Source organism: Caretta caretta, chromosome 3, assembly GCF_965140235.1.
Source record: "Caretta caretta isolate rCarCar2 chromosome 3, rCarCar1.hap1, whole genome shotgun sequence".
Lineage (NCBI taxonomy): Eukaryota > Metazoa > Chordata > Testudines > Cheloniidae > Caretta > Caretta caretta.
In genome coordinates, this window is record NC_134208.1 from 106,691,399 (window position 1) to 106,705,262 (window position 13,864).

Here is a 13,864-nt window from a genome sequence, read left to right on the forward strand (position 1 = left end):
CATTTTTGCGGATCGTGGATGCATGTGGATCCAAATTTCATAACTAAAGCCCTGCAAATCTGCAGATATCCGCGAATCATTTTTGCAGATCGCAGATTGGATGTAGATACAAATTTTGTAGCCACGCAGGGCTCTAGGCATGAGGATGCAGGTCTACTGTCTGAACTGTGTCCTTTGCCAGACCAATTCCAAATTGATGGTAGTTCTGAAGGGTACTGTGTGCCTTTTCTTTTGATACTGACATGGTGGCTGCACATGGGTGGCAAGGATAATGGTAAAGTGAGCACAAATGATAGTTAAAAAGAAGAAAAAAGACAATAAATTAGAGGGATGCTGAACCCAAGACCATAAAGATGTGGTAAGCCCAAGTTCAGATGGAGGATTTCAGTGCCAAACAGCCCCCACAAGTACACACATGATTCAGAGCATACACAGACATTAATAACTGATTCATCTAAGCAAGAATGCTAATCAAAACCAGAGACTGAAGAAAACTCCTACTGCACAGCAACACAGGAGTTGCTAGGCATAGAAACATGCAAATAAAAACAAACAATTCTCCTAGAGCAGTGGTTCTTAACCTTTACTGCAGCCTGAACCCCTTTGGTTTTCAAAATATGTTCTCGTTGAAGTAGGTAAGTTCTTTAAACCTAGATATATTTTTTGTTTGTATATTACAGTAATCGTTAAAAATGTATAATGTTAATAAATACACAGGTTTGATTAAACAAAGTAGTTGTACTTACGTGCCTGTGCTTAATTTGTGTTTTTGATGATTGACCTTCTAAAAAAATCTGGCAGGTCTCACACCCCCAGAAAGGGCATCCCGCACTCCCAGGGGCTGCGTGCATCCCAGGTTAAGAACCACGGTCCTAGAGCTTTCTGAACTGAAAACAACACAAAATGAATACCCACAGGACAAACAGGCTGCACTGTTTAAGAGACAGAAAACAAACCCACCTCTCAGTCTCCCCTCATTCTACTGTATCTTGATTTAACAATATATCCAAAACTGCAGCTAAGTACAACGATTAGGATAAATCGAACAGGAATTACTAAAAAAAAAATTGGGGGAGGTGAAAGTAAATTAGAGACTTGTACCTCCAAGTTATAACTGTGAGTTATAAACATGAATATAAACTAAAACTAGCATAGTGTAGCTTTTACTTAAATTATTGATTTCAGAATTATTTTAGGAAGTAGAGAACATCCCTCATGATGATAAAATGGCACTACAATACCACTTTCTAGGGAGGATACAGAGAAGAGGAGAGAGACCAGAGTCTAACAAACGTAACTGGAATGGGAAAGACAGGAAGCCCATCTTGTCACCACAATGACTAAGATAACACATGCATACAGTACAAATTTTGATGATGGTGTTGTCACCATATAAACCCCTGTATTCACACCCCACACACTACTATAATAATCTTTGTACAAAATATGCCTCGTGAGGTATCATTTGAAAACTCACTGGTCAATTGTATCATGGTGAATTTGATTGAAATGTGGTTACCAGCTAAGTTCCCTGTAAGCTGCTCAGCAGCCTATTTAGCACTGTGCAAGCGCTTCAGGGAACCCGCCCGGGGAACTGCCGGGGCACCCCTCCCCCAGCCCCAACCTGCCACGGCCAGGGCAGCCCCAATTATGCCATAGCCTGGATCTGCTGTGGCCGGGGCAGCCCCCCGAACTCAACTATGCTGCGGCCGGAGCGCCCCTACCTTGGCCCAAACCCAGCCAGTGTGGCGCGGCCAGGCCCAGACTGAGCCATGGTGACCCAGACCCAAATCCAGCCGCAACGGCCTGGCCCAGACCTAAACCCTCACTGGTCTGGATTGCAACCCTGAATGTGACAGATGCCATAACATTTATCACAAATGTACGGTTAATATTTCAACATTTAGCCATTATAGCCATATACTCAAAGGTTAAGTTATATACAACTTAACTACCCTTCTGAATCTTATAGTTACCAAATTGTATATTTAAAAAAAAACCTTATAAAATGCATTTCATATGTTGAGACATTTTCCCTTGCATTTGGCATTTACATAAATATTGTTTAAAAATCAAGGGACATTCAGAACTTGCAGTCCTTTACTGTATTAAAAAAAAAAAAAAGACATTCTAACTTCTGTGCATTAGACACAAGACATGCTGTAGACAGTAAATTTTTTAAGGGGCTTTAGTCCCATTTTCAAAAGCTGCTTAAGCACTAAGAAGACTAAGTCTCATTCACAGTCAATGAGACAGACTCCTAAGTGCTTAGTATACTTTTGGAAATGGGACTTTTGTGCTTTTAAAAATATTACCCATATGCCAGATAGTTACTGCTGAAACAAAGAACTTAATATCCTGCATAAAATAATAATTTAATGCTTTCTCAATCAACAGCTCAGAATCACTGGGTTTTGTTTTTTAAAATCCAGCGGCCTGCTGAGTAGCGTTCATGTCATGAATTGAAACCATTTTGTTTCAAACAGTTTTTTTAAAAAATGCGCACAACACAACTTTTCGAGCGCATGCACGTGTGCAGAAGCATATCCGATGTGTAATTTAAGATGAACCTAACATATAGTGAAACAGCGTTCTGTAACCAGTTAAGACTTCATCAAGAAACTATGAAAACATAATGACACTAATTGGCCTAACATTCTGGGGACAGGGACGCTCTTTGTGTTATGTCCGAATGCAGTGCTAGCACAATGGGGCCCAGGTCATCTTTGTGGCCTTCAAGTGGCACCGCGATACAATAAGTAACAAAAATGTGTAGTAGTATCGAGTAAGTAAAATTTATTCAATATTTTGATATTACCACTTTGAAAGACGGACAAGAAGTTCTTACCAAATGAAAAGCAAATGTGCGTCAAATACTATTCTCTCCCATGGAAAAACTGAATCTGTGTCAGAGCCCTAACGCTTCACCCCCCACAGCTCTTTGCTCAGCCAGCTTTCAGCAGCTACCCCTCAGCAAACTATGACAGTAGCAACAAGATCATTTCTGAGGAAATACTTACTAGTAATTCTGAGAGGAAATACTTCCCTTCAGGAACACAATCTGACAAAGCCTAATTACTTACTTACACACACACACACACACACACACACACACACACACACACAAAACCAATTTCCTTCGGTCTTCCCCCAAGGCACTCATTACATCCCATTCAATTTTGGAAATAATTAAATCGAGATACAGTCTTGTTGAACTCACAATGCAGCATTACCAGTGCACAAGCTTTACATAATAAACCCTTCCAAAAGTTTCTGTGATGCAACTAAGTCCCTTTGAAATATTCTCTATATTAAGCTACCCAACTTTACTTGACACACAGACAGCAAGCTTGATCTTTTGTCTGACAAACACTCATGTACCCTACCAGAGAATTCCAGCCAGGCAGCAGTGGGTCTTTTGCCTGCTCGTAAGAACAAAAGGAACAATGAATTGATGCCTCTCTCATTTCTGCACAGAATAAACTCACAAAGTTGTAAGTGTTTTTAAAGGAGTTGCCATCTTAACACTAAAATGTATCCCTATGAAATAACACAGTCCTGTTGGCTAGAACCAGAGCAACAACTTTGCCAAAGAAGACCCCTCACCTTTCAGACAAAACATTCTGAGGCAGTTCCATGAAGAGGAAGTGTTCTGCTTCCCAAGCACAACACAGAGCGCTAGGTACAGCTGTTCCCCAGTCAACCCTATTCAAGCACACAGCCGGAGAAGCGTGGCAATGGGCCAGCTCATGCTGTTACAGGAAACTGCTACCCAATCCACTGATTTCTGAGCTGCACTGATGACACCTCCCTATTTCTCACCTCCCCACCCAATCAATTCCAAATAATGCTTTACTAAAAAAAAAAAAAAAAAAAAAAAAAAGGCTACCGTGTCTGTCTCTTTAGTCCATCCCAGCACAGCATAAGCCTGACTGCAATTGTATTATCTCATAAGTCAGCATTTTTCACTGCTGTGGACACAGCTTATACCCACCAATTGGTCAGCATTGGAAAAAATAAATCACTCTAATCCAACTCAACTGTTTGTTATGAATTACTAACTCTGCTCTTCATGAACTTTTTTTGTTCTGGAATAAATGGCTTTTCTCTCCCCTCCCCCCCCCCCCAAAAGTGCTTTGTGAGGTTTGTATTTTAGATATGCGTATACATCATACATACAACGTACCAAAAATCTCCCTAGAGTTGTTCTGAAGGTCAGCTAAGGGGGTGTTACAAGACGCCCATGTTCTGTGTAAAGGTTAGCAATTAGGGAATCAAACATGATGTCAAATGAATTTAAGTTACAGTTTTAAGCATTTGCATTTTGAGCCAAATCCTATCAACTCTTACTCAAGCAAACATCCCATTGCAGTCACTAGCAGTTTTGCCTGTTTAGGATTTAGCTCTTGTTATTCAGGGCTTAATTGTATGTTTTAGGCACAACTCTGGGATAGAGCTGATGGACACCACACAGCAGGAGCATGCCATGCCCACTGCTACCTCACTTCCAGGAATTCAGCACTATCCCTTGTGCATTGGTCCTACTCCAGAGGCCTGTGGGTAGGGGATAGAGCCATGGCCTTGCCTTCCTTTGGAGCACTGTGTGTCCCCTCTGTGCCCCCAAGAGAGAAGTCCCTGAGCTCAGGGACTGGACATGTGTTGACCCTTTGTAAGGGTCTGATTCTGAAAACATTTACTACCAGGTATTGTTCTTACCAGCAGGTGTGGTCCCACTGATATTTCAGTAGGACTAAACATGGTACACTTAGCACTATGCCCTACAGCATGCAAACCAGAACCTAAGGGTATACCTACATTACAAACGAAGGTGTGATACTGCAATGCAGGTAGGCATACCCACGCTGGCTTTCATTTAGCTGGTGTGGGTAATGGTGGTAGTGAGGACATGGTGGCACAGACTTCAGCATGGGGTAGCCACCGCAGTACAAGGGTGACCATCTTTTCAAAAGGCATAAAGCAGGACACATGTAGGAGCCCCATCCCCTCCGTAACCCAGCCCCTGCTCCTCCTCTTCCACTGAATCCTCGACCCCTGGCCAGGCAGGATGCTGGAGCTGGGCTATGATAAGAGCTGCCCAGGGAGTCTGAGCTGCTGTGGGAAGCACTGGACCCTCCACCTACCCTGGGCAGGGGCCTGAGAGCAGGGCCCGAGAGCAGCCCCCAGCCCATGTCCCCGACCCTGGGGCACGCCACCCATTACAGGTGGAGGGTCCGGCACTCCCTGAGCAGCTCTTACTACTGCTCAGCTCCAGCTTCTGGCTTGGTAACAGGGTCTTAGGGGGAGATGGAGAGCAGGGGGCATGGCCTTGTGGCAAGAGGTGGACTAAGACCTAAATGAGCCTTCCCCCCGCTTACCCCTGGAAAGAGGTTGGTGCCTGTTCTGGAGTGATTCAAGCCCAGGACCAGAACTCTGCATTTTCGGACTGTCTCGCCCAATTCAGTACAACCCTACCCAGTACAAGCCCATTGGGGACCTGGGTACATACTCAAGTTGTTGGTCCGTGCTGGGACCTATGCTGCTACGTCTTCCTTGCTATTATTACCCGCACCAGCTAGATAAAAATCTAGTGTGGGCATGCTTACCCATATTGCAATCACACCTTCGTTTATGGTGCAGATGGACCTTTAGATAGTAAAGAACCCTATGCAGTAGGGAGCAAGGAAGAGTTCAGGGTAAATGACCTCATTCTATAACTGGGAAATGCAGCTCTAACTTTATTATTTACAAGCATATAGAGCTCCTGCAATCCACACCCCACTGTGAAACACAGAAGCACATGCATACACAAATCATCTTCTGGAACTTCTCCCAAAGCATCAACATAGCAAATGGTGCAGACACCTTGAAAACAGCAGTTAAGACCACAGTCAAAGCAGCGCTAATAGTATGCAGAGTCTTATTAGCCATGCTTAGCTCCTATCCAGAGGTGAAAGTAAGCCGGTACGGCGTACCAGCAAGAGCCGGTGCGCCGTACCGGGGTGAATCGGCTTCCCCAGGAGCAATTTAAAGGGCCAGCGGCTGGAGCCCCCGGCCCTTTAAATTGCTGCCAGAGCCCTGCTGCTAGAGCCCTGGGGTAGCGGTGGCGGGGCTGGGACGGCAATTTAAAGGGCCTGGGGCAGTAGTGGCGGCTGAGCCCTTGGCCCTTTAAATCGTCCCCAGAGCTCCCCGCCGCTTCCCTAGGGCTCCAGCAGGCTCTGGGAATGATTTAAAGGGCCTGGGGTGGTAGTGGCGGCCGGAGCCCCATCCCCGGAGCCCTGCTGCCGGAGCCCTGGAGAAGCGGCAGTGGGGCTCCAGGGACGATTTAAAGGGCCCAGGGCTCTGGCCGCTGCTACTGCCCCGGGCCCTTTAAACCACTGCCAGAGCCCCCAGCTGTCGCTGTTACCCCGGGGAGGGAGAAGGAGGCACTTGCTGGTACAGGGTGGGCCAGGGCTGACTCTGACCCCCAGCCCCGCCCCTTCCGCCCAAGGCCCCGCCCCTTCCGGGGGCCAGAGCCAGCCCCAGCCCAGCCCGTACCAGTAAGTCACTAGACTTATTTTCACCCCTGCTCTTATCTGATTGTTGTTTAATGTGTGTTACCATACAGAGTAGAACCTCAAGTTACACACTGGCAATGGAGGTTGTTCGTAACGCTGAAATATTTGTAACTCTGAACTAAACTTTATCAGTGTTCTTTCAAAAGTTCACAACTGAACATTGACCTAATACATCTTAAAAGTTTTACTATGCGGAAGAAAAATGCTGCTTTTAACCACTTTAATTTAGATGAAACAAGCACAGTTTCCTTACCTGGTCAAATCTTTTTTAAAACCTTCCCTTTATTTTTTTAGTAATATACATTGAATACAGCACTGAACTGTATTTGTGTACTTCCAGCTCCAAATGAGGTGTGTGGTTGACCAGTCAGTTCGTAACTCTGGTGTTAGTAACTCTGAGGTTCTACTGTACACAAGTTATGTCAGTGGGTTACAACTTTGGAGTCAAGTGCTCTAGCAGAAAAGTGGGGTAGACCTTATGGTGGGGCATCCACGATTGAGACACAGAGCTCACTTAGCTTAACCCTAAACCTTGGAGCGTGCCTCCCTAGGGTGGCACTGAGGAAAGTTCGGGGGGAGGGCATGGCCAGGCCAGGAAAGTTCGGGGGGCAGGGAGAGCGTACTACACTTCCATCCCTGCTCCACACTCAGACCAGAGCCTCCTCCAGGCCAGATCCACCCCCAGTCCCACTCTATCCCCTGGTCCGCCTCTAGCCCCAGTTCCTCCCCCATCCCCAGTTCTGTCCCCAGGAAGCCCTGGCTGCATAGTAATGGAGGACCAGTGCAGACAGATTCTTTACTGGTAGGCAGGGAGAGCAACTGGAAAAAGTTTGTGCACCACTGGCTTAACCTAATGGGAAGAATGCAGACCTAGAACATGTTCAAACCTTGAAATATCTGAGAAATGAAATTAAGAAAAAAATATTCTTTTGATTGCTTTAACTGCTGTTTTAAAAGTATTTGCATTGTTTGCTATTTTGATTATTTGGAAAGAGCTCCAATCGTGAACAAATCTATATGACAGACAGCAACCTATTAAACTGGGGGAGGCACTTAGTTGGATGCCACAAGGATCAGTGTTAAGTCCAGTCTTGGTAAATCTATTCATTAATTACCTGGAAGGAGAAATAAACAGAACATTAATGAAATTCACAGGGGATTCTAAATTGGGAGCAGCTGTGAACTCTAGTGAGTACTGCAAAATAATGCAAGTGGTCCTAGAGAAAGATTTAAAACTTGAGCAGAAAAAAAACCCAGAATAATATTTAACTTGAAAAAAATGCAGCTTTGTACATCTGTGGGTGGGAGTGCGGGGGAGAATCACAGATATGCAGTCGGATGGAGAGACCTGGGAAGCAGTAAAGCTGACACAGAAATTAGACATGCAAATTAGACATAACTTTGTAATGTGATACACTAGGAAAAAAGGCCAATGCCATTTTGAGGCTGCACATGCAAAGGCTTCATATCATGCAGTAGTGATTTGAGGATTTCAGAGACCCCTCTGCAAGGAATGATCCAACCATCTTCAAAACTCATGCATCTGCTTTGAGAATATGGCACACCAGCTTCTATGCACCCACTACACTGGACTGGCTCCCACTTCCAGCTATCATTGGAGGGAGGGTGGGGAAATCCCTAGCTGGGTTGGGAGAGATGGACACTCTCAGAGGAGAAGATGGAGAGTTTCCAGCAAAGAAAGGAACTGGGAAGGAAGATGAGGGAGTTTCTAGAGAGATAGAGAATCCCCAGGGAAGTGGGTCGGAAGTTTGCCCAGAGTGAGTAGTGAAAGGGAAGTCCTAGTTGGGGAGACAGATCATGTCTGCTTTTTCCCTGTGTTCTCTCCTCCCGTCGCTCAGCATACAAGTTTCAGTGTAGGTGGGAGTGATCCTATCCTGGCAGTATAGATGGAAAGGCTTCCACTGGCCTCCTTCTCCTCTTCACTGGATGCACTGCTGCAGTTAGGCAGAAAGCCAAAGCAACAGAAAGCAAAGAGAGAAGCAGCCATAACAGCCCTGTATGGTGCAAGAGGAAGAAACAGCAAATTAGAAACTGCTCCACCCCTGTATAGTTGCCTGTTCTGAGGCACCCAGCTGTGCATCAGTCTGCCATGAGCAGGATAAAACCATCTCTGTTTTTTCACTTCACTACTGACCGCTATACTTACCTACATGCCTCCAGCTTCCATCCAGGACACACCACACGATCCATTGTCTACAGCCAAGCTTAAGATACAACTGCATTTGCTCCAATCCCTCAGGCAGAGACAAACACCTACAAGATCTCTATCAAGCATTCTTAAAACTACAATACCCACCTGCTGAAGTGAAAAAACAGATTGACAGAGCCAGAAGAGTACCCAGAAGTCACCTGCTACAGGACAGGCCCAACAAAGAAAATAACAGAACACCACTAGCCATCACCTTCAGCCCCCAACTAAAACCTCTCCAACGCATCATCAAAGATTTACAACCTATCCTGAAAAATTATCCCTCACTCTCACAGATCTTGGGAGACAGACCAGTCCTCGCTTACAGACAGCCCCCCAACCTGAAGCAAATACTCTCCAGCAACCACACAACAAAAACACTAACCCAGGAACCTATCCTTGCAACAAAGCCCGATGCAAACTCTGTCCACATATTTATTCAAGTGAAACCTCATAGGACCTAATCACATTAGCCACGCCATCAGGGGCTCATTCACCTGCACATCTACCCATGTACATTGGCCAAACCGGACAGTCTCTACGCAAAAGAATAAATGGACACAAATCTGACATCAGGAATCATAACATTCAAAAACTGGTAGGAGAACACTTCAACCTCTCTAGCCACTCAGTAAAAGATTTAAGGGTGGCAATTTTGCAAGAGAAAAGCTTCAGACTCCAACGAGAAACTGCTGAGCTTGAATTAATATGCAAACTAGATACCAATAACTTGGGTTTGAATAGAGACTGGGAGTGGCTGGGTCATTACACATATTGAATCTATTTCCCTAAATTACGTATTCTCACACCTTCTTGTCAACTGTCTAAATGGGCCATCTTGATTATTACTACAAAAGTTTTTTTCTCCTGCTGATAATAGCTCATCTTAACTAATTAGCCTCTCACAGTTTGTATGGAAACTTCGAACTTATATATATAGATATATACATACACATACAGATATCTATCTCTTCTTACTATATGTTCCATTCTATGCATCCGATGAAGTGGGCTGTAGCCCACGAAAGCTTATGCTCTAATAGATGTGTTAGTCTCTAAGATGCCACAAGTACTCCTGTGCTTTTTGTGGATACAGACTAACACGGCTGCTACTCTGAAACCTGAAATAAATATAACTTGACAAAGGGGTATTTAAGAAGAGAAAAATGTAGACTGAACAATAGGAAAACAATTCTCGGCAAAGTAGATGCTTTATCTTTGGAATAATTTCCAGAGGAAGCAGCAGAAGTCCCATCACTTGGCATATTTTAAACTCAGCTGGACAAACCATTATTCAATGCACTGTAGGGAACAATCCTGCACTGGCAGGGAGATGGATTACAAAGCCTAACAGGTATTTTCCATCTCTAGAGTCTATTAATTTTTTTTTAAATGTTCAAGCCATCCCTCATAACTTAGTCTGAGCAACAAATGCAGATACTAAGAATATCTTGCATATGCTTCATCCAAATAAGAAAGATGTTCCTTTCTCCACTCCTCTCCAGCTTTCTCTGAAGTATGCTCAGCGGTCACCAAGCCACACAATAGCACATGACAAAGTAGAAAGGGGGGATTTCTCCCTTTTTATTATGCACTTGGAGAACACTTCTGCCAAAAACACTGTCTCAGAGGAAGAAATAAATCCAGCCTTTTTAAGAAGACTGTCTAATGTCTTGTAGGGCACTCATGCACTTGCAGCCCTTCCATGCATTCCCGCAATCCAACTGGATCTTCTGACATCCAGACGGGCTTTAAGAAAGGACTGCAGTTTCCAACTCTAGCCAGTAGAGGTGCTGTTGGCAGCCGGTATCAAGTGGAGTGCCCCAAGGGTCGGTCCTGGGGCCGGTTTTGTTCAATATCTTCATAAATGATCTGGAGGATGGTGTGGATTGCACTCTCAGCAAATTTGCGGATGATACTAAACTGGGAGGAGTGGTAGATACGCTGGAGGGGAGGGATAGGATACAGAAGGACCTAGACAAATTGGAGGATTGGGCCAAAAGAAATCTGATGAGGTTCAATAAGGATAAGTGCAGGGTCCTGCACTTAGGATGGAAGAATCCAATGCACCGCTACAGACTAGGGACCGAATGGCTAGGCAGCAGTTCTGCGGAAAAGGACCTAGGGGTGACAGTGGACGAGAAGCTGGATATGAGTCAGCAGTGTGCCCTTGTTGCCAAGAAGGCCAATGGCATTTTGGGATGTATAAGTAGGGGCATAGCGAGCAGATCGAGGGACGTGATCGTTCCCCTCTATTCGACATTGGTGAGGCCTCATCTGGAGTACTGTGTCCAGTTTTGGGCCCCACACTACAAGAAGGATGTGGATAAATTGGAGAGAGTCCAGCGAAGGGCAAGAAAAATGATTAGGGGTCTGGAACACATGACTTATGAGGAGAGGCTGAGGGAGCTGGGATTGTTTAGCCTGCAGAAGAGAAGAATGAGGGGGGATTTGATAGCTGCTTTCAGCTACCTGAAAGGGGGTTCCAAAGAGGATGGCTCTAGACTGTTCTCAATGGTAGCAGATGACAGAACGAGGAGTAATGGTCTCAAGTTGCAGTGGGGGAGGTTTAGGTTGGATATTAGGAAAAACTTTTTCACTAGGAGGGTGGTGAAACACTGGAATGCGTTACCTAGGGAGGTGGTAGAATCTCCTTCCTTAGAGGTTTTTAAGGTCAGGCTTGACAAAGCCCTGGCTGGGATGATTTAACTGGGAATTGGTCCTGCTTCGAGCAGGGGGTTGGACTAGATGACCTTCTGGGGTCCCTTCCAACCCTGATATTCTATGATTCTATGTTGTGCCTGCTCTGTGTGCCTGGTCAAGGGCTGAGACTCCAAAGTAGGCAATGGGTGGGCAACAGCTAAGGAGGCTGAATGGGGGGCCTGGGACAGGTAGAATGGGGTGAATGAGGACATGAGGGAAACTGATATGAGACGTTTCAGAGTAGCAGCCGTGTTAGTCTGTATTCGCAAAAAGAAAAGGAGTCCTTGTGGCACCTTAGAGACTAACAGATTTATTTGAACATAAGCTTTCGTGAGCTACAGCTCACTTCATCGGATGCATGCAGTGGAAAATACAGTGGGGAGATTTATATACACAGCGAACATGAAACAATGGGTGTTACCATACACACTGTAACGAGAGTAATCAGGTAAGGCGAGCTATTACCAGCAGGAAAAACTTCAAAAACAGACTCCAATGAGAGACTGCTGAATTGGAATTAATTTGCAAACTGGATACAATTACCTTAGGCTTGAATAAAGACTGGGAGTGGGGATGGGTCATTACACAAAGTAAAACTATTTCCCCATATTTATCCCCACCCCCGCTGTTCCTCAGACGTTCTTGTCAACTGCTTGAAATGGCCCACCTTGATTATCACTACAAAAGGTTCCTTCCCCCCCCCCCCCCCCCGCTGGTAACAGCTCACCTTACCTGATCACTCTCCTTACAGTGTGTACAGTAACACCCATTGTTTCATGTTCCCTGTGTATATAAATCTCCCCACTGTATTTTCCACTGAATGCATCTGATGAAGTTAGCTGTAGCTCACGAAAGCTTCTGCTCAAATAAATTGGTTAGTCTCTTAGGTGCCATAAGTCCTCCTTTTCTTTTTGCTGATATGAGAGGAAGGCTAGTCCAGGGATAAGGATGCTAGCCTGACTTGGAAGATCTTGGTTCAATTCCCTGCTCCATCACAGACTTCCTCTGGGTTTGTCATTGAGTCACCTTGGGCAAGTCACTCAGTGTCTCTATGTCTTAGTTCCCCATCTGTAAAAAAGGGAGAGTCATAGTTCTCTACCTCACAAGGTGCTGAAGTTTATGGTTACATGGAATTTACTTGCAAAAATGCAAATTGGCTCTTTAAACTAATTGTATAAAATGTCACACAGGTACAATTGCACAAACCTGGCAGCTATGAGTATGAAATGCTGCACACGCACATATTCCACAATTTTTATCACAGAAATGGAAAAGAATGGGAGGTAACTCTATCTGCCACTGCTCTTCCTCATGAAGGCATTATTTCTAGTGAAGTGCTAAGTGGGCAGGCCCGATAATGCAATCCATGAACAACCATTCTTAAATTGCCCACATTTCTTTTTTGGATCTGCCTTTCCAACGGTTGTTATGCATTCTTTACTTGGATGAAGGTATTTTTTTAAAAATAAAAGGGATTTTGGGAAGTCAAAGTGTGTCTTTCATTCTTTTTCTGTGTGCAAAGTCATTGGAATCATTGCATGCAAGTCCCTGATGACAACCACCAAATGCTCCACCATTATTTTGTTCTATTAAAAAATTTAAATCAATATCTACAGCCCAGAACTGTTAAGCTACCCTTATAATAATAAAAAAAAAAAGGACAGAGAAAAAAAGTTTATTAAGAAAACCAAAATTTCATCCTTCCCAAAGGATTATTATAAATAGTAAACAAAAAGGACATTATGAACATTTTGGGGGAAAGGAAGACCTTTACATTTTTCTTTTTTAAAAGATTATTACAAAGAGAAAACGCAATTAAAATCTTACTTCTGGCTCTGGAAACATTTGTTCCAAGTTGCCCCATTTTCCTAAAAATACATTACTAATCCCATAAATCAGAGCTGTCAAATTCAAAATCGCCTAGGATCTGAATTTGGACTATTCCTACTACATCTGCATTCTATCATGCTTCAGCTGTTACTGGGCTACAAAGTGCATCCAGACATGAGAACTACCAAGTTGCAAAACAGAATTGTCACTCTCTGGGCTGGTCTATTATCAAGAAAAGCAAGACAGAGATGCCAGCACAAAAATGTTCACTTCACCAATACCAGGAAAAAAGGTCAGCTACAGGCAGTCCACATTTAAAGTCATACCATTCATTTAAAAATCACACTTCTGTCTAAAATTATATCAACTATTGTGACGAGTAACACAATCTTATTGTAGCTGAAATATTAGAGAAAAATATTTTCCCTATATTTTCTGTTTACTTTTCACTTTTGATAGCACTTTATATCTAATCAGTTTCACTAGATACAATTTTCCGTTTTGTGTGGTTCTTTCCACAAAAGTATAGAGGAAAAATAGCATTTAAAAAAATAGAACAATGTGATTA

General features: G+C 44.0%; 1 protein-coding gene across 10 annotated transcripts in view; it reads right to left on the minus strand.

The window, feature by feature from the left end:
• Nucleotides 1–13,864, minus strand: part of NHSL1 (NHS like 1) — a 258,713-nt gene that overhangs the window by 121,016 nt on the left and 123,833 nt on the right. Inside the window, exon 1 of one of the 10 annotated variants that reach the window (XM_075126775.1) lies at nucleotides 3,607–3,673. The exons of the other annotated variants lie outside the window; for them this stretch is intronic. Coding sequence (XP_074982876.1) covers nucleotides 3,607–3,622 — 16 coding nt within the window. The 5' untranslated portion in view covers nucleotides 3,623–3,673. Of the gene's footprint in view, nucleotides 1–3,606; nucleotides 3,674–13,864 lie in introns of those variants that run through there. 10 annotated transcript variants of the gene reach the window in all.